We start from the raw sequence: 26,350 nt of genomic DNA on the forward strand, positions 1-26,350 counted from the left end.
TAGGCTTGCGTTGAATAGTCATGGCCTGGGCCAAACACACAGCATGATTGTCACAAATTGCTGCTTCGATTGGTGTTGCAGCTACAAATGTTGCTCGTTGGTGGTTGCATGTTGCTGGCGTGCATGCTGCGGCTGCATTAAGCCGCACTTTTGCTACAGTTTTCTCCACGGGTCGCGGCCAGCAGGCGATCGCTCTCCCGAGCTCTGCAATTCATCAATCATAATTTGTATGTCATTCACTAATCGTTCGCACTGCTCCCGAACTCCTTTGCTCAGCGATTGCCCCACCATGATGACCGATTCAATTTACTTAAAGTAACGCAATGTGATGTTTTCTTTCGAGTAATTATCAGTCCCACTGCTAGGTGCTTGCGTAAAGCCCCTTGATAATGATTTGTGGCGATGTAAACTGATCTTGGGCTTGGGCTTGGGCTTGGGCTCTGACCGAAAGTGCAGCCCATCGCACTTGACCATCGAAAAGCGAAACAACAATGATTCATGGGATTTTCTCGACTTGTGCGTGATCACAAAGTATTGGTAAAGTGAAAAGACGCTTGTTGGAGTAAAACAAATTGAATGTTGGGAAACGTTTTATGTTAATTATTCAGTCATAGATAGAATACGCTCGAAAATACATTATTTTCATAACAAAACAAAAAGTATTTATTAATCGTTAAATTCGAACTTAATAATTCATTGGCCACAAATTGGTTGGGAAATTTGAACTAACAAACGGAGGTCACGAAAGATGACTGGTTAACCCTGAACGTTCGTTAATGGAAAACTCAATTTACATTTTTTGTATGTTTTCATGACTACAAATAGTCTTTGGTTGCAGAGTTGGTCAATAAAACAACAAAATTAATCAAGTATTACAACCTGTTCGTTAGTTCATGTTTAAGTTATTGAAGAGAGTCTTTCTGCAAATTGTGTTTGTAAATAAAAGTTTATTATTTTGTTTCATAATTGTTTAATAAGCATATGATGTTTATTGATATTTCGTAATATTAGTCTTAATGTAGTTTTCTTTGGAAATTACCAAGAATAGCTGTTGTAAAAGAGAAAAACCTTTTCTACTATTAAAACATATACATTTTCAAGAAGCCCACCAGCTGAATATAAAATTAATAATTACACTTTTATGTTTTCCTTGCAGAATGAAGGCTTCGAACTATCCGCAACGCATGGCATCAGCAAAACGGACGGAAGCTGCATCAGCCACCACAGTCAGAGCAACGGCATTGGAGTCGGAATCGGAATCGGGGGCATCAACGGAAGCGGAAACATCGTCCACCATCTCGGTGGAGCCTTGCGCACCACTGATCTGGCCAGCGGGGCCATGGAGTGCCTGCCGATGAGCAGCGCCGCCCACCACCCACATCTGATGGCGGGTGCGACGGCGGTCGGTGCCGTTGCCGCCTCGCCCACGGCCACCGTGGTGGTGGGGGCCACGTACCCGCACCACCTGCACCACCACCACCTGAGCCACCACACGCCGTACAGCAACAGCTACGGGAGCCATCACATCCACAGCGAGCAGACCAAGTCGCTGCAGGAGCTGCAGCACGAGGTGGGTGCCCTGCTCGAGTTCCGGGACCTGGTCATCGAAACATTTCCCGACCTCAAGCACAAGATGGCTTCCATGTCCGCGACGCCGTCGACGCCCACGTCATCGGTGGGAGCCATCGGTGGCAGTCACTCGGTGGGTGGCGGCAGCTCCTCATTAGCCACCAGGTGAGTTTTTGGTTCAATGAAACCTACAACTATTTTTCGAAAATTGAAAAAGGCAATGAACCTTTTAAAAGCAATTAAAAATTTATTTATTTTTTTAAAAAGGAAAAAGCTTGATTAACCATTGATGTATTTTTTTTTGTTATTTATTTAAGTTCATACATATAGATAGTTCACTTATAGATAGTGATCATTTTGTTAATAATTAAAGTTATTAAGTAATAACATAAAAGAACACATGAATGTTTAAAGAGGCTTATAGTTTATCTTAAAATTATTGTTATATTTTATTCTACGGAACATTGTATTAAGCATTAAATTGTAATTTATTACAATTCAGCTATTAGTTCACACATTAAAACTCAGTTAGATAGTGAGCAATTTATCATTTATCATTTTTATAATTTTTATTAAGTTTAATTCATATCGCAACTTTAGTTATTAAATAACAAAATAAAGAAAATATATAGTTTTTAACAGGTTTTTAGTTTTTCTTGAAATTATTAATATTTTTGAAATGGTTTGATCTTTTTTATTCTACCAAACATTGTTCTGGATTGCATAAAATGTTTTAGAACACGGAAGAGATTTAGTGAAAAACTATTACATAGGTAGAACCTCTTATTAGTATTTTAATATCGATTTTAACCCAAGATCTTCCCTATTATTCCAGCAGACGTGAGTGGGAGCCGGGCATACGCATGAAGCGCAAACTGTCGCACAAGGAACCGTCCACGTCGTCAGCGTCGGCAGCTGCTCCATCGTCCGGAGCGGATGCGTCGTCCTCGTCGCTGACGCGCAGCCGCAGCAACTCGCACAGCGGCAAGAAAGAGCCAAAGAGCGGAGAGAACAACAACGGCAGCGTTGTGCAAGACTCCGGCTTCTCAACGGAGACCAGTTCCTCCAAGGAGGGCCACAGTGCCTCCTCCACCAACGGTGCTATGACGGTGAGTGAAGTGCCCCAAAGATGCTTAATTATTAGTATTATTAATTATTAATCCCACATCAATCAAATTAAATCGATATTAATGTATTGTCTTTCGCAAACAGGTGGCCATAGCAGCGAATCGCCTGAGCTGCGCGGAATCGGACGATGAGCTGCTCAACCTGCTGGACGTCATCCACCGCAAGTCCAATCGCTTACGCGAGGAGGTGGAGCAGTTGCAGAGCTACGAACGCCAGCAGGGCGATGGCCAGAAGACAGGCGGCGAGGGCAAGGGGGCCAGCAAGGACGGAATGACACCGCAACAGTTCCGGGAGCAGGTGGAGCGACTGAATCGGGAGGACATCAAACAGCTGCGCAAGGAGCGCGATCGTCTGCTGGACAAGCTGGCCGAAATGGAGGCGGAGACGCTGACGGGGCGCATAAAGGCGGCCAAGATGAGCGACCAGGTGGAGGAGCTGGTGGGCGTGAAAAAGGATCTCGAGGAGCAACTGAAACTGGCCATGGCTCAGAAGCTGGAGCTGAGCTCGCGGGTGCAGCAGTTGCAACAGCAACAACAACAACAGCAGCAGCAGCAAAGCAAGAGCTCTTCCAGGTGAGGCACTAAATATATACCAAATTTTTTTATAAACAATTTATAAAATGTATTTTTCTATTCCAGCGCCAGCCAATCGGATTACTCCAGTCAACGCAACTTTCTATCCTCAGCCACCACGGTGCTCTCCAATGGCAGTCGCCCCAGCAGCAACATCATCATCAGCAACAACAACATCAACACCAACACATTCCAGCCGGTCGTCCTCGATCAGCCAGCGCAGGAAGCATTCCATCAAAGCTCAGGCAGTGATATACTATTGAGGAAACAGGCACAGCAGCAGCAATCCCTGGGACGCCTTGATGGCATTGTGAGCACGCCCGGAACGCGTAACTCCAAGTGCCGCCTGGCCGACTCCAAGCGGTTCGCGGCCATTCTCCTAGAGACGAATGTGCTGGAGCTGCAGCGTCACCTGCTCACCCTCAGCGTGCAGAATCAGGTGCTGGCCCAGAAGCTGGACTCGTCCAGCAAGTCTAGGACGCTGCTGGCCAAGCGGCTGGACAAGAGCAGCGAGGAGTTCGAGCACCTGCGCTACCAGCTGGAGGAGAAGAGCATCGAACTGGAGGGCACCAAGGCGCAGTTGCGGCTGGTGGAGTCCCGCCTTCAGGCGAACAACAGCTCCACCAACTCGTATCTGCTTTCGTCGCAGCACGATTACGAGACCAATCGCTCCTCGGCCTCCACCACCCTGATGCTGAGTCGTCGTGGGGTGTCGGACTCCGTGGATTCCGCCTCGACGGCCATGCCCGCCCCGCCCGTCACGCAGATCAGCACGCCCAGCATGAAGGCCATGGTGCCGCTGGCCATGGACGAGCTGCAGCAGCACAGCAGCAGTACGGAGTCGGCGCACGAGCATGAGCACGACAACCAGAACCAGAACCAGAACCAGGCGATGCCCAGGACGCCCAACAGCACCATATCGCCGCTGAGCAAGACAATGATCAATGCCAGTCCGTGTCCGGTGGGCAGCAGCACGCCCAGCAACATCGCAGCCCGTGTGATGAGCATCAGTGTGGGCGGCGTCAGTCCGTTTGAGGGCATGACGCCTCCGGCGCGGCAGAACGCATTCCGAAAGTTCGGCAGTGCCAGCAAGCCCAGCAAGATTCCGCTGCCGGGCAGCAAGGCGGCGGCCTACTTTTCGGGCAAACCGCCGACGGGCAGACCTTCGACGGCGGGACGTTCACCGCCCTCGGCGCACAACTCGAGCAGCACCTCGTACGGTAGTAAGTCCTCGCTGAGCAGGAGTACGGGCAATCTGCAGAGCTTGCGGAGAGCGGACACGTCCGCCTCCAATCATTCGCTGAGCACGAACACGAGCCGCAGCTCGACCTCGTCTTCGATACCGCTGGCCACCACACCGTACTCATCCGGCTCGACTGGCAATCGCAGCCAGCCGATAGCCGCAACGACTCCGTCCCCGCGAGTGCTCCAGAACTCGCCGCTGCCCAAGCTGAAGCGGGATACGATCAGCTCGAGGGTGCGTCACCTGGACTCGCTGTCACGTGCCCAGCATTCGCCGGAGGGTGTGAAGGGCGTATCCAGCGCTACTAGCGCCACCAGCGCCACTAGCGCCACCTCCATTGCCGCCCAGCTGAGCTCGACGCTGCGCAAGGATCTCCAGCTGAGCGGCAACGGCACGGGAGCGACCTATCACCAGCATCACCAGAACCACCACCGACGCAGTGGTCACTCGCCGGCGTCCAACACGTCCGGCAGCGGAGTGTCCAGGCGGTACAGTAGTGCCTCGACAGGGGGCACCGGTGGACGGGCCATGGGCCGGGATCTGGGTGAGACCACCACGCCCACATCCAGTTTTGGCGGCGACAGTGATAGTGGCAAGGTACGCACTCTCAAATCAACATTATTGGGTTGGTTCAAGTGAATTACTATAATACTACTGATAATACCGATACATACATTTATATATATGAATATCTACTGATTACCGTTTAATATGCCTTCGATAACGTTTACGAAACAACAAAGAACCACAAGAATCATCATCTTCGCTACAGTTAATGAAAACAAATCAAAACGAATCAAAACAAGAACAGAATTCAGCAGCATACGAATCCAATATTAACTGTCTACGTTAATATACATAATTACGTGCATATATATTTATTTAAACATACAATTAACCCCCGGCATATATACACTACATACATATAAACTACAGTTACATGCATATATCAAAAAAAAAAAAAAAAAATGAAAATCGATCATGTAAGCGTCTCGTGCCTAAGCAAGAAAATTTGTTCTCTGCCCTCGTTGTTTGTCCACCATTTTGTCATAATTGCAACAATTTTCAATAGAAGTAGAGAATTTAACAATGATTCTCGCCAACGGGAAATAGGTATTTCAAATACGTTTGTTTCACCAACGGAAACGGACAATTCAACAACAGTTGATTTCTTGTAGTACATTTATTCAACAATTGCGTTATCAAAGTTCTTTAAAGAATGGAATATATGTTGGGAATATCGATTACGCTTCTAAATTCATTCATATTTCGTTATAACTTTTATTTTGTTTTTGTTTTTCCAATAAAATTTCAAGCCACTTCTTGCCATACCAATGTCAACATTAAAAATTATGAGTTTTCTCCAACTTGAAAGAATATCAAGCTTTTGACAAACAATTGATTCAGTCCAAGAATGGTCAACACACCTCAACAGTACGTTCAATATTCCACAGCCTAGAATTCAGTTTCAAGACCCTACAACTTTTGCTTTGCGTTTGGGTCGTTGACTTGACACTTGGCTAGTGAAAGGTGCCTCCTATCAAGCTCTCACTGCCTATCGATGCCTTAGGTGCTCAGTAGCCGGCTTTAATTAATCAGCAATTTCACATGCAACAGCACCAAAACACAGCGGCGGCAGCAACAACAAAAACAACAACAACAACAACAACAACTGCAATGTTTCCCTATATATATAGTTATGTATATAAAAAGTAAAACAAAAGTCAAATGCATGTACAATATCATTTCATTTACTCATACATTATGCAAATCACGAGTATTGTGGCTCAGTACATTTGCCGCGAACAAGCATGCCTCGTTGTTGGATGGATCAGCCAGTTTCTCATAGTGTTCGAAAGCGAGCTTAAGCATAATTATTAGTTTTGCGTGTGTAAACATTATTATTATAATTGCTTTCTTTGTAATTATTATAAGCTATACTTAAACTACTTACTGGGCTTAATTTAATGTCTAATTTATTGATTTGTGTATGGAGCAGATGGGCTTATACCAATCTATGCGTATACGCTATTACTAAAAAATATAAAATCGATTAGAGAATACGAGAGAAGTTTTGATTTATTTGTTAAACTTATGAAGGGAGAAATAAATTTGCATTGCATTGCTGAATAGAAAGACTTGCCCTAATTAGAGTTAAACGCTTGCCAGTAAACGTATCACTATAAAAATATGCAAGGAATGGCTAATGGATTATATTTCTAAAAGAGTCCTTTAAATCATCTCGTGGTCGATAGCTCATCTAAAGGTTCAACTAACCAAACACTCACCTCCATCCACATTTACACCAGGAGAATACACCATCGACAGCATTAAGAGCTTTATTTTGGCTTTGTTTGTGCATTACAGACCACCCAAATAAAAATTCCAATTAGATGATCACACTTGAAATAATTTGTATCTAATGCTGTAATTTCTTTTTTACTTTTACTTTTTCTTTCTGCGCCTTTCTACCCTGTTTGTATGTCTACTCCAAAAACAAAACAAAAATGTATACTGTCTGTTGTTGTCAAAACTCACATATATACTCGTATTTTGTATATCCGAAAAAAAACTGACCGTACCAAAAATATCCCCGCAATAAACGTATAAATATATATGTAAATAAATATATATAACGAACCATTTAACCAACCAACAACAAAACCAACCAACCCAAACCCCAAAAAAAACCAACAACAGCCCAAAATGTAACTAAAACTATTGTGAAATCAGAAACAAGCCACTTTTCCTAACAAACGTCAGGCTACACAGAGAAAATAATCACCGGAGTTGGTATGGATAGCAGAAGTTACCTATGTATGTGGAACTAAGGTGGTGTACTGATTGACTGAATGATTGATGTGTCGGTGGAGAATACACAAAAACTTCGACTGCATGAAAAAAGAAAACACAAAAAAATAATAAAAAAAGAAAAAAATTATGAAAAATCGAAATGCTAACCAAGTAAATAGTGCGATTGGAGTTTTTGGTATCGGACAGCCACAGATAAAATAGCGATGGCCAAACGAAAAGGAGCAGCGCCCTCGCCCAGTTCATCCTCCTCAGCTAAGATCAGCTCAGCTCAGATCAGCTCAGCTCAGCCCCAAAATCAGCTCAGATCTCAATCTCGAGCCCTCTGTTGTACCTATATCGTTTGTCTGTTTTGTTTTTGGCCAACATTAACAAAGAAGCAAAGACAATGAAGTAGACACTTTGCCGCCATTCGTTATACGCGTAAGTCTCTTTTGTTGTATCTCATCTAGTAGGTTAAGCTCTACCATTTCTCCAATCCAATCCAAATCCCCACACCGCCAACCCCACAGCTTTCTTTTGCTTACCCCACACTGAGTTACACGAGCATTGGTTATTATTTCGATGTAGTTCGTTGTAGATTTAGACCCACCAAGACTATCTAGACTACCTAGACCCTCACCCTTTCTACAATAGCAAATGGGCAGTGCACACCAAAAAAAAAAAAAAAAAAATACACAAATTTACGATTGAACATTTAAAAATGCCAAATAAGGTAAACGAAATGAGTGACTTACACACTGTACATATTGGTTGATTGATTGATCGCTCTGTGCTAACCACCAAATTTAATATATTGTGCCCGAGGTTGAGGGTTCTAACCGCTGTCCAAGAGAACAATTCTCCCGCTACATGCTAACCCCAAAACTATTTTGTGTTATCTTAACGATCTTATAACCAAATTTTTTGTTTATGTACCTAAACAGCCGTCTAAACCCCTATCTTTTTTCTACTTTCGTTCTTATTCTCATTGCTTGATTGCAAAAATTGAACCAAAGATCTGATATTCTATTCTACTTTTCTTGGCTCTCCCCGAATTTCCCGAAAACGATGCTTAGAATTTGGCCAACCCCGTTGAAAAGCCAAATTCCCGTCTCAATAACCACAATTGGCAACTATGGCAAACGAGCAGCAGCCAGGGAAGGGTTCAAATGGACCACTATCATGAGCCCCATGAGCTGCACGATGTGTCCGAGGAGACGGCCTACGATTCGTATTACACCGAGTACACAACGCCGGATTCCATGGACTGTGGCAGTGCCAATCTGCTGGTCACCTTCGACTACGGCTACAGTGACTCCATCGAGGCTCGAGCTGATCCTGCTGGCCAGGATGATGAACGGAGCGAAGGCGCTGATCCCGATTACAGTGATGGTTGTGCGGATGCCGAGGAAGCCATTTGGTTTGGCACTCCGCCCAAGGAGAAGAAGGAGGCCAAACTGTTTGAGGTGCATCATGTGCAGCACAAGCTGCTGGATGTCAGTCTGCAGTCCCTGATTTCCTACGACGTTGATGATTTTGAGGAGGAGCTATCGGACCCAGGGCCAGATGAAGAGATCTTCTATGACAGCATTGAGTGTGTTTGAGGTGGCAGGTGTTTAACTTTCAATTATCATATCTAAACTAGTCTTTGTTTTCAAACCCCCCTCTTTCACGCCTTGTTTGGAATTATAGAAGGAAAAAGGAGGGATATGTGTATGGTAGCTGTAGTATAGTGTTATGTGAAGTATGTAATGCTGATTTAAACGTATCCAAGGGCCCTGCAATGAACGATTGTAATTGAAATGAATTGTGACTGAATTGGATTGATCGTAATGTTTGTTTTCCCCCGTTAACCATTCAGGGCTTTAGTCTATACGCATGATGGTTTCTTCGACTATTTATTAGTAGCATACCTTTAGTATGCCTTACCCACTACTTTGTATGTATTATTTAGAGTGTATCGAGTTGAATGCGTGCATCTTTGTAAGAGTCTTAAGTTAGTTATCCTGCACCATTGCCTATTTACTCAAAACTACAATTAATTTACTCGTACTAGGACGGCTAAGTAGTTTAGTTGTTAATCAAATTTAGTTAACACATTGCATCTAATGTATGTATGTACAGTTTGAGATACTATATAATTATGTATGTATTCTATTTAAGTCAGAAGCAAATGTAATAGGGTCTATCTATCATGTTATCACGAAACTGCGTTTACTACATTTATAAATCCAACAGACATAGAAGTGAGGGAAACCAACAATTATGATTCATATTAAAGCTAATAAATAATATATTCAAAAGGCAGCAAATGTAGACATGTATCCATTTAAACAGCAAATGTAATTGATAAACACATAAAAATGAAAAAAAAAATCTAAAATAAAAGCAATAAAAAATACGTACTTATAAAGCGTTTTTAACTATATGTTTTTTAAATGTTTGGGTAAGTTTTTAATGCCTTATATCTTAAATAAAATTAATGAGTTCTTGGGTTTTTTAAACCTCGTAAAATGTATTATGCCAATAAACACATTCTGGTAAAAATCTAAAATAAAATAAACACTTTCTTTATAATCTTTTTTATCAATCAATCAAAGTTAACGCACGGCTGATTTTAAATGGACGCCAAGTGGCAGAAATTGAAGTTAATTGAAATTCAAATTTTGTAAATGAAGTGCAAATTTTCAAAACGCTTTCCTCTCTCGAACGTGTTCAAGTAGCATTTTTCAAATGCCACATAATTGGATAAGAGCGCGAAAGAGTCGCAGCAAGGCAGGGTCTCTCTTGTAGAGCTTCGCAGTGGAGCACTCGGTACTCGAAAATGGGTCTCAGACCTAACCAGTTGGCTATGTGCGCTCCGTGCCAGCAGAACATATGCGGAACGGGTTTCGGCTGCGTTCAATAAACTCAGAGCCTCGAAAAGCATTCGGGTCGGGACTAATAAACCGATTTTTGTGAACCAGCTGGCGATTAGCCGACTCTCGGACCTCCTCCCCATAAATGCCAGAGCCCTCAGATATGCGCCTATCACAACCCTGCGAACGCCGGTAAAGTTGGGGGCCGCCGAAATCAGCTATCAGCAAGATGGATTTCGAGGAGATTCTGGCCAAGTGCGGCCACAGTAGTCGTTATCAGTTTCTGCTGCTGGCGTTGTATGGCTACCTCATGGTCGTCGTATCAATGCACTACTTCTCGCAGAACGTCATCAGTTTTGTGCCCGATCACTGGTGCTATCACGAGCAGCTGGAGAATCGGAGCTTCGCCGAGATCGAGGCGATATATTCGCAATTCGAGAAGCCCTCGTGCACGCGACTGGAGAAGATCGATGAGGATGGGCTGAATCACACATTGAGCACAGAGCGCTGTAATCGGTGGATCTACAAGTATGACTTTGGATACAAAAGTATGAATACGGAGGTAAGTTCACTTAGTTTTTCAATTAAACAATTCTTTCGGGAATAATTAGACCACATTTAAAAATTTATATACAATCGGGACGACATTTAAAACAGTTTATAGTTATTTTTTATGGACTTAAAAATATTAACGGGTTAGAAATCTTTTTAATGAGGCATGAAGTCGTTTGAGGGGTAAGTAGAAGTTTAAAGTAAAGTAATACAAACAGATAACTTCATGTATTTTAACTGCATAACTAGCTCATTTAGCTGAAAGCACTCACAATGCTGAAGCTTAACGTTGTTAAGTAGTAAACCAATCTTTCCTTTAAAATAATGTAGTCTATTAGGGGTGACACAGAAATGTCTTCGATAAGAATGTACATATGATAACAAATTCACCCGAATTTCAAACAAACTAATTTTTGTGTCACCCCGAAACATATTTTTAAATTAAAAAAAAAAAATTAACACTTTTTTTGTAAGAGGGAATATTCTTTAAATTTTTGTAACCAAATTTTGCAGTAAATTTGCTTCAAATACACTTTCAGCTAAACTGGGTCTGCGATGAGGCTTACAAGGCACGTGTGGGCCAATCCCTTTTCTTTGTGGGTTCGGTATGCGGAACTCTAGTCTTTGGCCTGCTGGGAGATCGGATCGGACGGATAAAGGCCTTGATTTTGGCCAATTGGTGTGGCTTCCTGGGCGATTTCTCGACCATATTTGCCAGCAGTCTGGTTTCATTTTCAGTTAGCCGTTTCATATCTGGATTGGCGGCCGATGCCAACTCTTATCTCATGTATATTCTGAGTAAGTACTGGTTTAGATTGGTTTTAATTTACTAATTTATTTTTGTTTCAATTGGGCAGTTCTCGAATATGTATCGCCTTCGCTGAGAAATGTGGGACTCAATACGGTTTTGGGCAGCTTTTACTGTCTTGGCCTGATTGGAGCCTCGTGGTTGGCCGTTTGGGTTGGCCACTGGCGCATTTTCCTGGCCTGCTCCTCGGTTCCTCTACTGCTGGTTACTCTGTTCTACTTCCTCGTTCAGGAGAGCGCCCAGTGGCTGGTCACTCGCAACGATATTGATGGAGCCATCAGGCGTCTGCAGCGCGTTGCCAAGATCAATCGTCGCCAGGTGGCCGACGATGATTTCAGGACTTTTCGGAGCTACTGTGAGCAGCACTACCGAAAGGAGGCCAAGGAGGCGGAGAAAAGTGAGGTGAAGCTTCTGGACATGCTCAAAACGCCGCGCATGCGCAGCACGGCTTTTAAACTGCTGCTCATTTTGTAAGTACTTAAACTGGCTTTAGACTTTAAATAGAAAAAAAGTTTGCAATATTAGAATAGGAATATTATTTGTTTTCCCGATTAGAAAATGTTTAACTGTATTTTTATTTTCCAAGCAAATAGTTTTAATACAATTAAATCAATTTAGACTATCGAAGATACACGTTTGTTTTTCTGTAATTAAATCTGGTGACAGATTTATCTACAATTTTATATATTTTTTCCTAGTTTTTGAAAATGATTTAAACTATTTTATTTAAAATTATTTGCATTAATTTATTTAGATTTTTCATTTATAAAAAAAATTAATATTAAAACATTTGTTTTTAATTTGTATTATAAACTTTTTTTTAACTTTTAATTGTATGGAGTATTTGACATGTCTGGTATTTTGTAATACTAAAATCAAGCGCTTATAGTGACGTTATACTGATAAAAATAATTTAATTATTTTTGGTTTTCACATACAATTTTTCAATCCAATTATAATTTATTTCAAATAATTTTTGTTTGTAAACTAAGATTATATTTTGAGGCTTTAAACTATCATCGTTTTTGTAATTGACAGATATTTTAAATTAAATTTATGAATATTATCTATAAAACACAAATGTTCCGATTAATAATTTCAAATGCATTTCTCCCGCAGTATTATTATCACACCCTGCTACAACACGATCGCTCGGAACGTGGAAGGCCTTGGCATATCGCCCTTCATCATGTTCTCGCTGAACGCCCTGACCTTGCCCCCCTCGGGATACCTGCAGGGCCTCCTCCAAGATCGAATCGGGCGCAAGGCCACCGCTGTCAGTTGGATGGCCATCACGGGACTGTTTGCCGCTGCTGCTGGACTGGTGATATCGCAGGGAAGCAATCGGAACGTGTTGCTACTGGTGGGTCTGACCTTGGCAGCCAGATTTGGAGTTTCCATCGCCGACGGGGCCAGTTCGCAGTTCTCCACGGAGCTAATACCGACAAGCGTGCGTGGCAGGGGCGTGGCCGTGGTGCATGTGGCCGGATTTGCCGCCTCCTTCATCTCGCCCTACATCCTGCACCTGGGCACGTACTTCAAGCCAGCCCCCTCGATTATTCTGGGGCTTCTTTTCCTATCTGGAGCTTACGTGTGCCTGCTACTGCCAGAAACTCGCAATAGGAAACTACCCATGTCCCTGGCCGAAGGAGAGGAGTTCGGCCGTGGGGAGGGCATATTTGATTTCATTACCAATATGAGAAAGGGAGAAAGATCCGAAGTCGAAGTCGAAGTCGAGATGAGTACCAAGCCTTTGGAAGAGGACACACTGATGACTAAAGCTGTTCAGCCATAGGAAAGCCCTGGTTTGGGCTATCATTATGTTGTAATTCATTGCACTAGGCACAAATTGTATTCTGTTTATATTTTGGTATCTTACATTCTATTGCCTGACAACGAGATCTTATATATGTTAATACTTTACTTTAACTTATTCGACATTTATTAGAATAGATACCAGATAAAGGAAAGAATGGCCATCCGAAAATCATATAACAAGTAGTAGTTGAATAAATTTCTCACAATTTGTATTTATTTTAGCATAAACAAAATGGTAACACCACAAACTGACTGTATAAATTAGCAATAACATAGTTGTATATTTTGAATAGTAGATTGGCGATTACAGCGATGATATGGGCATAACAAAGCCGCTTATCAACCATAATAATTAAATCAGAACGTTAAAGTTATGATCGAATCGGGCATTTCGTTGAGCAAACTGAGGCGGGTTATTATCAGCTGCGGAGAGGCGCAAGAGTAGTCCCAACTATTCAACTCCAACATCAGTTTACCGCAGCCGCTTTCACAATCCGCTCTTAACTATTCGACGACGGTGTGGCGGTGGCGTTGACGATGTCGATGGCGATGGTAGAGCGGACCGATTGGCGGAGCGGACTGGCACAGGCACTGGTAGTATGTGCGTGGCAGCAGAAGAGAGCGGACCGCCGAACTCGGACATTTTCGGTGCCGTAGATGTGCATCCCCGGACATGGCCATGGACTTTGAGGAGATACTGGGCAAGTGCGGCGACTGCCATCGCTACCAGTACATGCTGTTGGCTCTCTACGGACTGCTCATGTTCATCGTTTCCCGCCAGTATTTCGCCCAGAGCGTCATCAGCTTTGTGCCCGATCACTGGTGCTATCACGAACAGCTGGTGAATCGAAGCTATGCCGAAATCGCTGCAATTTATGCTCCGTTCAAGAGACCTTCGTGCACGCGACTGGAATCAATCAACGCGGATGGGAGCAATGCCACTGCCAGCGACCAGCCCTGCAATCGCTGGATCTATAACGACGATCATGGATTCAGGAGCATGAACGCCGATGTGAGTCCCTCGACGGGCGCCACTTAAGAGTATCAGTCTGTAAAGAGTATTTTCTCTCCCCGCAGCTGAACTGGGTGTGCGATGAGGCGTACAAGGCGCGAGTGGGTCAGTCCCTGTTCTTTGTGGGCTCCATGTGTGGCACTCTACTCTTTGGATTGCTCGGCGACCGAATCGGACGCATCAGAGCCGTGGTTTTGGCCAACTGGTGCGGCTTCCTGGGCGACGCGGCCACCATCTTCGCCCAGAGCCTAGTGACTTTCTCGGCCAGCCGGTTCGTATCTGGCCTGGCTGCTGAGGCCAACGCCTACCTCATGTATATACTGGGTTTGTTATCATTTTACAGCTCTGGCACTTATCTAGTCTTAACATTCATAACTTCTACAACAGTGCTGGAGTACGTCTCGCCAACGATGCGTAGTGTGGGCCTGAACCTCACCATGTCCGTCTTCTACTGTCTGGGCATGATAAGTGCGTCCTGGCAGGCCGTCTGGCTGGGCGGCTGGCGCCCCTTCATGGCCTGGTCCGCCCTGCCCCAATTACTAGTCACGGGGTTCTATTTCCTTGTTCAGGAGAGCGCCCAGTGGCTGGTCACGCGCCACGACATCGATGGCGCCGAGTTGAGGCTACGGCGGGTGGCAAGGTTCAACCGGCGGGAGGTCAGCGAGGCGGACTTCGAGCTGTTCCGCCAGCACTGCAAGACCAAGGAGTCAGAGGCCAGCAGCCGGGTCTCCATGCAGAAGCAGTCTCGGCTCATCGACGCCACCAAGTTCCCGAGGCTGCGCCTTAGACTGATATACGTGCTGGTTGTCTTGTAAGTAAAGCAACAAAAATGTAATTGTAGTATTCTGGTATCTAATGATTTACATTTTTTAAATATTAGTTTACTAGAAATACTACAAAAATTATCGAATTACTAGGGCTAAAAAATTTCTTTATATTAAAATTGTTTTCGTATTTTAGTGGTAATTTTTTGCTGAGGGTATTATAATTTCAGTATTGTCTGACCCTTTTAATCGGCAAAACTAGAGAGTCGATGTAGTCATGTCCGTCCTTCCATCCGTTTTAGTTTTAAGTTGTCTTTTTATTGCAGGTAGTATATAAGTTGAATCGAGCCGTGTTGGACGCTTATGTCAAATAGCTCCGATTTAAACAATCGCTGTTTGCTGTTTTTCAATTATTTTTTAGATATTTCAGAATTAAAATATATCTGAGCTTGACTGCCTTATATGCATACGAATCAAAAGATCATTTATTGCAATAGATGCAAGGGCTTATAAACCTTGTCCTGCCGAAGATTGCTTCCTTTCTGGTTATCTTTCACATTAATCAATGTCTATTGTCACTGGGTCCAATCGTAATCATAATTTATTTATTATTCCTTGAGTATTTCTTAACCCAAAAAAAGCAATTTGAAATTACAATTTTTTTAAAAGTTAAAAAAAAAAACAACAACATTAAATCGAAATCTCTTTTAAGAATGGTTCACAACAATATTATCCGTATTTGAGTAACATTCTTTTATCAAAAATATAATTAATCAAATTTTCTTATTATTTTGTGAACATTTAATAAATACTCAAAGAATAACTATTTAATTGGGATTTTTTTAAAATCTAATTATACAATTTTGTTTGCGGTCGCTATTTTAAATTTTAAAACTTTTGACGCTTTCGGAAGTTCCATCTCTATTAATGTGCTTCCTTATTAAATTAAATTAATAGATTAATTTATTAAAGAGTTAATTAAAATAATTGTTGATATTTGAATCATGGCTGTTAATTATTAATAACCTTCCTTGCAGTTCGATAACGGTGCTCTGCTATAACACGATGTCCCGTAACGTGGAAGGCCTGAGCATATCGCCGTTCGTGATGTTCACCCTTTTCGCCCTCACCCTGCCACCTTCGGGCATTTTCCAGACCCAAGTCCAGAAGAACTTGGGTCGTAAGTTTACCTCGGTGGTCAGTATGACAGCGACGGGCGCGATGACCGCGGCCACGGGCATTTTGCTGACCCTTTGGACGCAGCCTAGTGCCATGGTGATGGTGTGCCTGCTGCTGGTGTCCCGATTTGGGATCTCCGTGATCACCGGGTCCACGATGCAAATATCGGCCGAGCTGATTCCCACCTGCGTGCGATCCAGTGGTCTTGCCGTGATCCACGTCACGGGTGCAGCCTTCTCCTTCCTGTCGCCCTTCATTCTGCACCTGGACACCTATTTCCGGGCAGCGTCCTCGATCATCCTCTGCCTGCTGCTCCTGCTGAGCGCCTGGATATGTCTGCTCCTCCCAGAGACGCGAAATAAGAAGCTGCCCATGAGCCTGGCGGAGGGCGAGGAGTTCGGCAAGGACGAGCGGATGTTTGACTTCCTGAGAAGGTCCCAAAAGGAAGATCAACATGATCTCAGCGCTGGCACTAACGAGAAACTTATGGCGGAATAAATATACTTACCATGAACGTGCTAAGATTGGACTTAATTAGAACTGTAACGACCTGTATTTCAGAAAACTGCATTTAATTACATTTGCTGAAATTGATTTTGAGCAAAAAGCTGACATACAAAATTGTTGTGTTGAATTTGTTGTAGTTAAAATTGTTTTGTTATACGCTTTATTTTACACGCAAAGTTTTTATAATTTTTATACATTAATAATTAGTATAAGCAATTCAGGGCTAAAAATATACTATTTATAAGGGCTTGACGAAATCCAATAATCAGCCAGAAACATATATATCTAGGGGGTTCAACGATTCTAGACAAACAAGACTTGTTTAACTACATTATGAGCTACAAGATAAAAAATAAGTTGACAGTACGAATGGCAATAAAGACTGTGGTAATTACTGATATTGTATTGTTCATTCGACAAGAAAAGATTTGGCATCATTTAATAACTTTTTGTCATGTTCATGGTCCCTTATGTTATATATTTTTAAATATTTTGTGAACATTTTTAAAAAGTAAACTAATAAAAATAAAATAAATACCTAATCGTAAAAACATTCTCGGCAATTTTATGCTTACAAGCTCTGCGTTGAGCAATGAAGGCAGAAAAAATAAATTTATAATGTAATACTATTTTTCGTTGATCTTGAAATATTCCTACCGAACTTTCTGTTCAACAAAGATATCATGAAAAGAAAAATTATAGGAAACTTTTTACCCCATGTAAACAAATTATAGGCGAGAGTATTAGAAGGCTCATGCTGGCGAATCTAGGCTGTCATAATTGCTTTTATCTAAGCGCTCTCTTGACCTTATATATACAAGTATATTACACTTGGGGAGGGGCGACACTTTGATGTTTTTGCTTTATTAAGAGTCCATTCAACTGCATTGTTGTACTGTGCTCTGCGTTTGATTCACATTTCAGAGGTCACGCCGAGTGTTTATCTATGGAGAAGGCTTTCCTTCTCGTGAGACGCCGGCGTTTGTTTAGATTGGAGTGAATGAGTGAATTCACTTAAGCAATAAAGCGTCCGCGTTTGAGAGACCCGCCATATAGGCGATAAGACGCCCCCCCAAAACAATCTTATCGGATACGGACGGCGACTCAACGTGCGAATCCGGCGGCCACCGTGCACTCTTTTGTCTCGCCTCGGCTCGGCTCGGTTTAGATCGGATCGTTTGGTTTTGGTTTAGTCTAAATAGAATCTCAGCGAGAGCACGTCACCATGGATTTCGACCAGATCTTGGAGAAGTGCGGCAGTGCGGGTCGCTATCAGTACCTGATGATTCTGCTGCTCGGCTACATAGCCTTCACGACCACCGTCCACTATTACTCGCAGAACATAATTGGGTTTGTGCCCCAGCACTGGTGCTATCATGAGGCTCTGGCGAATCGTAGTTTCGAGGAGATTGCCGCCGTGTACGCCCCGTTTGGCAAGGAGGCCTCCTGCACCCGACTGGACAAGATCGAGGGTGACCGTGTGACGGTGAGCAATGAGACCTGCCAGCGCTGGATATACAACTATGACTTCGGCTTCAGGAGCATGAATGCGGAGGTGAGACTATGAAGGTGAAAGAAGCGTTCCACCTCAAAGTATTCCCATCTCCCATCTCCTCTCATTGAGCAGCTAAACTGGGTGTGCGATGATGCCTACAAGGCGCGAATCGGACAATCCCTGTTTTTCCTCGGTTCCCTGGTGGGAACCTTCACCTTCGGCATGCTGGGTGATAAGGTCGGCAGGGTGAGGGCCGTGATCCTGGCCAATCAGTGCGGATTCGTTGGCGACTTTCTCACCACCTACGCCGCCAACTTGGTGCAGTTCGCCATTTTTCGGTGCATTTCTGGTCTCGCTGCCACGGCAAATTATTATCTGATGTTTATTCTGGGTAAGCATGGCGATATCTCGAGAATGAGTGTAGATGTGGGAAAAGCTTTTGCATATATACAGTTCAGAGCCAACAACAGTGTCTACTCCTAATAACTGCCATGATTTCTCAGTTGACATTACTGTCTACTGTCTAAATATCTTCTTGGATTATTAGAGTATATCAGGCATTAAACTCTTAAGTTGGTTTAACGACTGAGTCAAGCCCAATTAATGCCCATATTTTGGTCTAATATGCACACTTGATTTTAGCGTTTAAACAGACACAAAAGTTTTATTTTTATATTATAACGACTCTGCTTTTTGAGGCCATATCAATGCGAACGTGTTAACTTGGGTAATTTTGAGATCACGTATAAAATAAAATAAAATATTAAAATTTTTTTAAATATATTGCCATAAAGTAAACTGAATTTGTAATAACTTAATAACATTTTCTAGCAACAAGAAATAAACATTAGGTTTTTGGTATTGAATTTTGCAGTTCTGGAATACTTGGCGCCCAAACTGAGGAACATGGCGATAAGTGGAACCCTTGGAATATGCTTTTGCCTGGGTGCTTTGGTGGCCCCCTGGCTTTCGGTGCTGGCCGGGAACTGGAGGATCTACCTGACCTGTTCGGCGCTGCTCCAACTGGTCGTTGCTCTATTTTATTTTGTGGTGCAGGAGAGCGCTCAATGGCTAATCACTAGGACCAATGTGGAGGGGGCCATCGCCAGGCTGAAGCACATAGCCCACTTTAATGGAAAGGAAGTGAAGGCTGCCGACTTCGAGGCCTTCCGAAGGAACTGCATTGTTAAAAGGAAGATGTCAAATCAACCGGAGCAAACTGCGGGCATTTTTGATCTTATGAAGACTCCGAATCTACGCAAGATATCGTTGCTGGTGGTGATTACATTGTGAGTATTGCAGACAAAAATATAACGCTTTTAGTTACATTTTTTTTTAGTCTCTGGGATCTTAAATATAAAGAACGACATGTTTATTTCTGAAAAATAAATATATATATATATGCTAAATAAATATATATATATATATTTCAACAAACGTTTTAGACAAAGTATGTCAAAACTGTTTGAATTTATTATATAAAATTTAATTTAAAAAAAAACGAAAGAATAATTCGATTTTATGTTAAATTAAATTGTTTATAAATAAAATAATAGCAGTAGTTTCCTTAAATTTGCTATAAATAATCGATTTAAATAATATTAAATATAATGCAAAAAGCTTACTTTTTTATTAATTTATTTATTTTTCTCCTACGGATATTTAAAAAAAGACAGATAACGTTTATATATAATTATGTCAAAGTTTTAACAGTAATTGAGAAAGATACTTTAAGCTGTGCTATTACCTATGTACCACAAAATTAATTTCCCTCCATTTCTTTTCTAATTTTTAGCATGCTGACTTCGCTGAGTTTCAACACGATTTCTCGAAATGTGGAGGGCTTGGGTCTGTCACCCTTTGTGGTCTTTTCGCTGTTTGCTGTGGTTGTCCCTCCATCCGGATTCATTCAGGGGCTGCTGCAGAGCAAAGTGGGTCGCAAGACCACTGCCTTTTTGGCCATGCTCTGCACCGGACTGCTGTCCTGCGCCCTGGGAGTGGCGCTCTCCATGGATGGGGCCCAGGGCAACGTGACCCTGCTGCTGGCCTTCGCCCTGCCCATGCGGTTGGGCATCTCGATGTGCTACACGGTCACCTCGCAGTTCGCCTCTGAACTGCTGCCCACCTGTGTACGCTCGCGGGGAATTGCTGCGGTGCATCTGGCCGCAGCGGGAGCCTCCTTTGTGTCGCCCTACCTCATTCACCTGGGCACAATGCTGCCGGCCGCTCCGTCCCTCATCCTGACCCTGCTCCTCTTGTCTGCGGCCGTTTGCACGCTCATGCTGCCGGAAACGAATAACAGGTGAGTGTCGAAGGGAATTGAAAGAAGGCCAAAAAGTCACTCCAAACTTTGGGGGTTAAATCAGAGATTTGTTTTCGGATGCCTCATTAGACAGAAGATAGCATTTGATTAATTGAAAATGAAATGAGCAGTCGATCTAGCCTTGTCCGTCCATCCGTTTCTTCGCAAACTTGTCCCTTACTATCTTGTAAATCTATATGTATAAAACTTTACCAATTGCAGGGAATATATAAGCATGTACTATATCATATAGCAGTCATAGGAACAATCGAAATAGTAAATCAAAAATGTTAATACTCCGTTGTCATTTAATATATACAAATAAACTTCAAAACCAAAATATACATTTTTCAAAATTTTGTTCATATGTTTAATATATGTAGCTGTCATTGGAAAGATTAAAGATGAATAGGAAAATAATAAATAAATCAACAAAACTTTCTTGTTTATTAACATAGACGAAAAACCTAAGACATAGGTAAATAATTGGAAAATTAACATAATACAATTGATTTTAAATATATAAGCATACATATTATTACATTTTTAATGTTACATTCTTGTTTGTAAATTATACATATACCTTTTCGTCCTTCACAGGCAACTGCCCATCACTTTGGCCGATGGCGAGGCCTTTGGCAAGGGTGAGCCCATGCTGTCATTCGATTGTTGGCGCCGGAACGATGACGATGTGTCCAAGCAACCGGTCGAGGAACTTAAGCTGAACCAACTCAATGGGCAAACACAAGCCGAAACGGAAGCGGAAGTGTAGCGAAAAACCCAATCAAAGTATTTCCCCACAGACTGTTGTACCAAAACCCTCATGGGTTTTAGAAAAATAGGTGGACACGGTAGTTGCAAATGTTGTCAATAGATGTGAAGTTTGCTTTATTTTATTGATTCACTGCTGTTCACAATTTATAACATAATTTTAACTTAGCAACTTGTATTGAGCCAATTTATTGAGTTCATCAACATTTTTGGAATCGTGTTTGTCGGTATTGTTGCCTTTGTATTAAGTACTTACTTGTAAGTAAAAGGGTCATAAGTTGTAAATGGTTATGTAAACTCTTTTAATTATGTAACGCTTAAATGCCATAAACATAACGACTACAACTTGATCGCTTCATCCTGCCCTCAATTGCCATAGAAAGTCTTACAAACTCTAGCGTACAATTAATCGGAATCTCAACTGGGATTTCCGCAAAGGTCCGTTCTCTTAGATCTAAGTGTAAAGTCTAGCGCAGACAGATTATACGATTTGAAACTAGAAAGACTCCCAACCAAGCCAATCAGGTATTTAGGCTTAACACAGAGTTTCACCTTAACTAAGCATAAATAGTTGAATGTAAAATGATACCAAAGGGATCAAAAGATTGTTCTCAGGGCAGTACGGGGCAATACAATCAGTGTCACCTGTGAATCAACTTAGTTTAATGCTCGTAGGAAGGCAACCGCAGCGTTTTAAGGATCATCATCTATTACTATGTATATTTGTGTATCTTATGTGTGTATTCGCTAAAAAGTTTTCTACATTAACGCAACATGTGTAATTTTTTTGGGGAGGGGGCTTGCCCAATCAAACATATTCTTCTTGGGGCTTATATTAAATAACTTTTCACTTCGTTTTTCTATGAGCAATCTGGCGAATGCTAACAAATACAATGGGTACATAAATATTTCTGATATCAGTATCTGTAACTCTAATCTGTGTACTTGCCTGGCATTCAAGCGGACACGTCGGAAACGTCAAAAACGTTCTATAGAAATTGCCTACCACTAGTGGTTCCCGATCTTCGCGAACTGGGCCTAATAACAAATATTCTCCTCGAAACTCTTAAGACTACGGAATGCTTGTAAAGGTGTTATTAGTAATGTATCTCAGTAGATGTATATGTATAAAGTAGGTAGGTGAGAAGTCTGCATCGCATCCATAAACATGCATAATCAACACTAGTTCACAATAGTTCAGTTGGATTCGAAATGCACGTACACAGTAAAATGGTAAAAAGATCTCTCATATCATAGTTCTCCCGCGACCTGAGACTGAGTACGGAGGGTACTCGAGTATCCTATATTCGACTATATAGCACCATCTCAGTGAGTAAGTGGATAAGTAAAGACCGGGTGGCAATTGTTAAAACACAACCGCCACTCCTCCCGCGATCCTAAGGTAAGTGATATACTTAATTTAGGTGGTAAGTACATAGTAAGTAGTAGAAAAATATACATGTAGTAAACATTGAAACTTTGGAGACTTTAGAGGGAATAAACTATAGCTACAGGAGTGTGTATATATGTATATAAGGTGAGGGTGTGATTGGGCTCCCAACAAAATGTATGGCTAGATAGGGGAGCCAACCAACAGCAAACGCTTCAACCTTAGATTATGAACTATTTGTGGGTAGATTTAGTATCTGTGTGTGTGTGAGTGTGTGTTGTGGTTTCCTACTTGCGCTTTCTATGCTACTAAATACCAATTATTTTTGCAATATTTGCTGCTTATTGTTTGACATTTATCATATGCTGATTTAGAGAAAGTATTCTATGTTTCATCCAACTCCAGCCATGTTCTCACATTGATTTCCATAGCTTCAATATCAACATCGTAATCAACTTCGTTCGTGGTGCGCCATTCTAGCAAAGTGTGTAAATGTATGTTCTACAACATGATCATCACCAAATTTTAGGCGTGTGCATATTTGTGTGTTTCGAAAACATCGAGTATAAAAGACAAGCGGTATTTAGGCAACGAGTGATTCAGCAATTTTCTTTTATAAAAAACATCTTCTATAAATTTGTTGTCAAGTATCATTCAACTTTAAACATTACTTTGTATTATCGGTATTATATTTACGATCATGGTAAATATCCACTTACACCAAAAGCATTCATAAGACTCGTTTTTGTATTCTTAAAAGTGATTTCTCTGAAACAATTCATCTTATAGAGCTGCCCTACGACCTAAAGGGTATTCATAGATATATAATACGTATGCCTATATAAAGAGCACAATTATCTGGTTTGGAGGGAGGTGACAACTTTGGCTGCTATGGGAATTGATTGATTCATTGATTGCTGTGGTGGGTTCCTACCTTTTCAGGTAGTTGGTGGCATGAAGCTTAGCTGGATTTGCACAATGTTAGCGATATGTATGAAGTCAGGATAGATATATGATTGCATACGGATTAGCATGCAGATCGCTTAATGACTAAGAAACGAAAGAATGGAAAATAAACCAAAAATGTTGAATTTACAAAAATGTTATTTGTATTTTTCGGATATTATGGATAGTTATACAAAGTAAGCTTATGCCTCGATTTAACTAGGTTTTAACCGTACATTTAGTTGTAGTTTTATCGTAGTTTAGCGCATATAGTATGCCAATTGCGAATGCCTCTCAGGGGGAAGAGAGGGAGAAAATACACACACATACAGACTGTCTTTATATCTAGGCAGCCCGACCTTGGGGCCTCATCGTTTTGCTTTACAGTTTTAGTTTTTCTGTTTATCTGCATCGAATAGCTGAGAATTGCGCTTACAATTAGTGCCATAAAGTTGATAAGGTTTTTGCTTAGTTTGTCATGTTTGCCTTGATTACTTTGCTTTATGTTTTGCTCTTGCGTATCTGCGGTTCTGGCAGCGTCATCGCCATTTGCCGACGTATTCGAGTATTCAGAAGTCATCACTTCACACGCTTAACACTAACTTGTGAATGTTACAATCATTTTGCTTTCTTATACCGCTAGTAATGCTTCTCAGAGTCGTAGTGATCGTTAATTGATAATTATCGCATAATTAATACAATACAATACAATACAATGCAGTGTGCCGTCATGGGCAATTCAAACTGCGAGTTTGGGGTTTGTCCTGGCTCTAAACAATAAGTTACTAATCTTCAAGATGGGCCTATGGCAAGTTGGCTCGAATGCCATCCAAAGTGGAGCGCAGCACCAAGCTGCCCTCCACCCAGAAGTTGGGCCGATCCAGCATGTTCTGCCACAGGGATAGCTCCTTTCCAGTGGCATCCATCCACTCCACTTGACGGCCGTAGCTGCGACCTGTTAAACAAAGGGATTTAATGGGATTTCAGAGTGGCTTTGCTGATTCAAACTAACCTGTGCCCAAGGAGAAACGAATGCCGCCAACAAACTCATTGCTGGCCAGACGATCGTGATCCCACACGGTTAGCTCCAAGGCGCGTTCCGACAATTCCTCCAGGGAGACATCCTCGTACACAAAGGTATAGTTCCAGCTGGGATGCAAAGTGCGCTTCACCACTGGTGTCTTTTGCTTGGAGCTCCGCGTGCGATCAGGCAATAGATAACTATGAAAATAAACAACATAGTTAGTTAAATTGGTTTAATTTGGTTTAATGCAATTTATTTGACAACCCACCTCTTGCAGAAGGCATCGCATGTGCCGTTGGCCTTGATGGGACTGAGGTGCTTGGCCTCCTTGACCAGCACATGCAGCTGGCCTCCCTTCGAAGTCCTATCCGATTTGGAGGCCACCGACTTGATGCTGCCTCCGAACTTTCGCAGGTTGGAGGAGCTGCCCGTTAGTGAGGAGCCGCGCGAGAAGAACGACGACTTGATGCTCTCCGGTGGAATGTACTTCAGGCCCACCACAATGTCGCCCCTGTACGTGGCCACCTCGTCAAAGGGTTCGCTCTGTAAAAATTTTGAAACATGAGTTAAATTTGGTTTTTATTTTATGAAATGGTCTGCATTTAATATATTTATTTATTTATTTGGTTAACAATGAAAAGCTAACATAAGCCTAGCTTAACAGTATGTTTATTAGCTTACATTATGGACAGTTTAAGGTTATTTAAGAGTGCTAATCAGTATTTTGAATGATAAAACATTTTATAATTAAAACAATCAACTTTTGCTTTATACAAAAGATAGTCGAATGCTTTCACTCATATTAAAAACGCTATTACTAAAGACTTAACTAGCACAAAGTGTTTGGGAGCTCTCATACTTGCATTAATATGTTGTTTTTGTAAAAGTTTTTTATATTAAAATTCTTGCTTGGTTATTGTACAACAAAATTCAGTAATTAAATTTGAATGTTGACCAGTACTTTTACTGGAAAACTTTTGCAGTGAAGTATAATAAAGAAAATTACTCCTACCTAACACATTTATTTTTAAATGCTTTGTGGAAATGGGATAAAAAACTTACGCGCTCTTGGAGGAGGTACCACTGTGACTGGGGATTGTCGAAGAGGCGGCCCTGCAAATTGACACTGACTTCGCCCAGGAAGTCGTTCCGCCCAAACATGTCCGAGTGCCAGACCGTCAGCCACAGAGTGCGCGATTCCAGACTGGAAATGGGCGTGTGGAAGCGCATTGTCTCATCGAAGATGGGATTCAGAGTGTGCTTCTTGACTTTGGTTTTGCGCTTGCCGGCCTTGGACTTGTCGGGCAGTAGATATACCTAGTCAACAAAATTTATGATTAATATATAAAAAAGGGCATTAAAAGGTAATGAAACCCACCTTGACATAGGGATCACTGCGATTGCGCTTGGCATCAACGGCAGCCAAGTCCTTGCAGCGCACCACGTGGATTTCCAGGGCGCTCAGCTTGTAGTTGTACTGCATGGCGAACTCCACCTGACCTTTGACCACCACGGTGCCATAGCGACCTTCACCGGCTCCCGAGTAAACGCTGGCCATGGACTCCGAACGCACCTATCGAAGGGTGATTACACATTGTAAATAATTAGATTCTGTTGGCC

The 26,350-nt window shown here is 42.1% G+C and overlaps 5 protein-coding genes across 8 annotated transcripts in view; 4 read left to right on the top strand and 1 right to left on the bottom strand.

Moving 5' to 3' along the window:
* The window catches only part of LOC108150315 (serine-rich adhesin for platelets), a 56,203-nt gene extending 46,493 nt beyond the window's left edge, over positions 1-9,710 (top strand). For 2 of the 4 annotated variants that reach the window (XM_017278433.2, XM_017278449.2), the window contains 5 exons: positions 1,157-1,734; positions 2,405-2,678; positions 2,782-3,269; positions 3,336-5,109; positions 8,382-9,710. In XM_017278433.2, coding sequence (XP_017133922.1) covers positions 1,157-1,734; positions 2,405-2,678; positions 2,782-3,269; positions 3,336-5,109; positions 8,382-8,909 — 3,642 coding nt within the window. In that variant the 3' untranslated portion in view covers positions 8,910-9,710. Of the gene's footprint in view, positions 1-1,156; positions 1,735-2,404; positions 2,679-2,781; positions 3,270-3,335; positions 5,110-7,212 lie in introns of all 4 variants that reach the window. The other 2 variants (XM_017278441.2, XM_017278457.2) reach the window with 2 other exon arrangements.
* A 436-nt stretch (positions 9,711-10,146) lies between these two features.
* LOC108136034 (organic cation transporter protein) lies at positions 10,147-13,715 on the top strand. Its single transcript, XM_017256968.2, has 4 exons — positions 10,147-10,725; positions 11,255-11,513; positions 11,573-11,993; positions 12,643-13,715. Exons 1-4 carry the CDS (start codon positions 10,393-10,395, stop codon positions 13,316-13,318), a joined length of 1,689 nt encoding a protein of 562 aa, XP_017112457.1. The 5' UTR covers positions 10,147-10,392; the 3' UTR covers positions 13,319-13,715.
* A 73-nt stretch (positions 13,716-13,788) lies between these two features.
* LOC108136045 (solute carrier family 22 member 13) lies at positions 13,789-17,269 on the top strand. The gene is made up of 4 exons (XM_017256979.2): positions 13,789-14,353; positions 14,419-14,677; positions 14,741-15,164; positions 16,155-17,269. The coding sequence occupies exons 1-4, from the start codon at positions 14,015-14,017 to the stop codon at positions 16,792-16,794; spliced, it is 1,662 nt and encodes a 553-aa protein (XP_017112468.1). The 5' UTR covers positions 13,789-14,014; the 3' UTR covers positions 16,795-17,269.
* A 688-nt stretch (positions 17,270-17,957) lies between these two features.
* On the top strand, positions 17,958-21,592 carry LOC108150473 (solute carrier family 22 member 6). The gene is made up of 5 exons (XM_017278670.2): positions 17,958-18,358; positions 18,431-18,689; positions 19,173-19,587; positions 20,094-20,600; positions 21,201-21,592. The coding sequence occupies exons 1-5, from the start codon at positions 18,029-18,031 to the stop codon at positions 21,370-21,372; spliced, it is 1,683 nt and encodes a 560-aa protein (XP_017134159.1). The 5' UTR covers positions 17,958-18,028; the 3' UTR covers positions 21,373-21,592.
* Positions 21,593-23,847: 2,255 nt separating this feature from the next.
* The window catches only part of LOC108150414, an 81,754-nt gene continuing 79,251 nt past the window's right edge, over positions 23,848-26,350 (bottom strand). Inside the window, 5 exon segments of the mRNA XM_017278574.2 lie at positions 23,848-24,661; positions 24,719-24,927; positions 24,999-25,273; positions 25,793-26,047; positions 26,109-26,303. Coding sequence (XP_017134063.2) covers positions 24,510-24,661; positions 24,719-24,927; positions 24,999-25,273; positions 25,793-26,047; positions 26,109-26,303 — 1,086 coding nt within the window. The 3' untranslated portion in view covers positions 23,848-24,509.

The sequence above is a fragment of the Drosophila elegans genome, unplaced genomic scaffold, assembly GCF_018152505.1.
Source record: "Drosophila elegans isolate 14027-0461.03 unplaced genomic scaffold, ASM1815250v1 contig_476, whole genome shotgun sequence".
Taxonomy (NCBI): Eukaryota; Metazoa; Arthropoda; class Insecta; order Diptera; family Drosophilidae; genus Drosophila; species Drosophila elegans.

Bases quoted from the DNA above. Each gene is read 5' to 3' on its own strand.
- LOC108136034 (XM_017256968.2), top strand. From the start codon at position 10,393: ATGGATTTCGAGGAGATTCTGGCCAAGTGCGGCCACAGTAGTCGTTAT. The intron at 11,514-11,572 runs GTAAGTACTGGT...TCAATTGGGCAG, and splicing joins TTATCTCATGTATATTCTGA to TTCTCGAATATGTATCGCCT. The intron at 11,994-12,642 runs GTAAGTACTTAA...TTTCTCCCGCAG, and splicing joins TTTAAACTGCTGCTCATTTT to TATTATTATCACACCCTGCT.
- LOC108150473 (XM_017278670.2), top strand. From the start codon at position 18,029: ATGGATTTCGACCAGATCTTGGAGAAGTGCGGCAGTGCGGGTCGCTAT. The intron at 18,690-19,172 runs GTAAGCATGGCG...TGAATTTTGCAG, and splicing joins TTATCTGATGTTTATTCTGG to TTCTGGAATACTTGGCGCCC. The intron at 19,588-20,093 runs GTGAGTATTGCA...TCTAATTTTTAG, and splicing joins TTGCTGGTGGTGATTACATT to CATGCTGACTTCGCTGAGTT.
- LOC108136045 (XM_017256979.2), top strand. From the start codon at position 14,015: ATGGCCATGGACTTTGAGGAGATACTGGGCAAGTGCGGCGACTGCCAT. The intron at 14,354-14,418 runs GTGAGTCCCTCG...CTCTCCCCGCAG, and splicing joins TCAGGAGCATGAACGCCGAT to CTGAACTGGGTGTGCGATGA. The intron at 14,678-14,740 runs GTTTGTTATCAT...CTTCTACAACAG, and splicing joins CTACCTCATGTATATACTGG to TGCTGGAGTACGTCTCGCCA.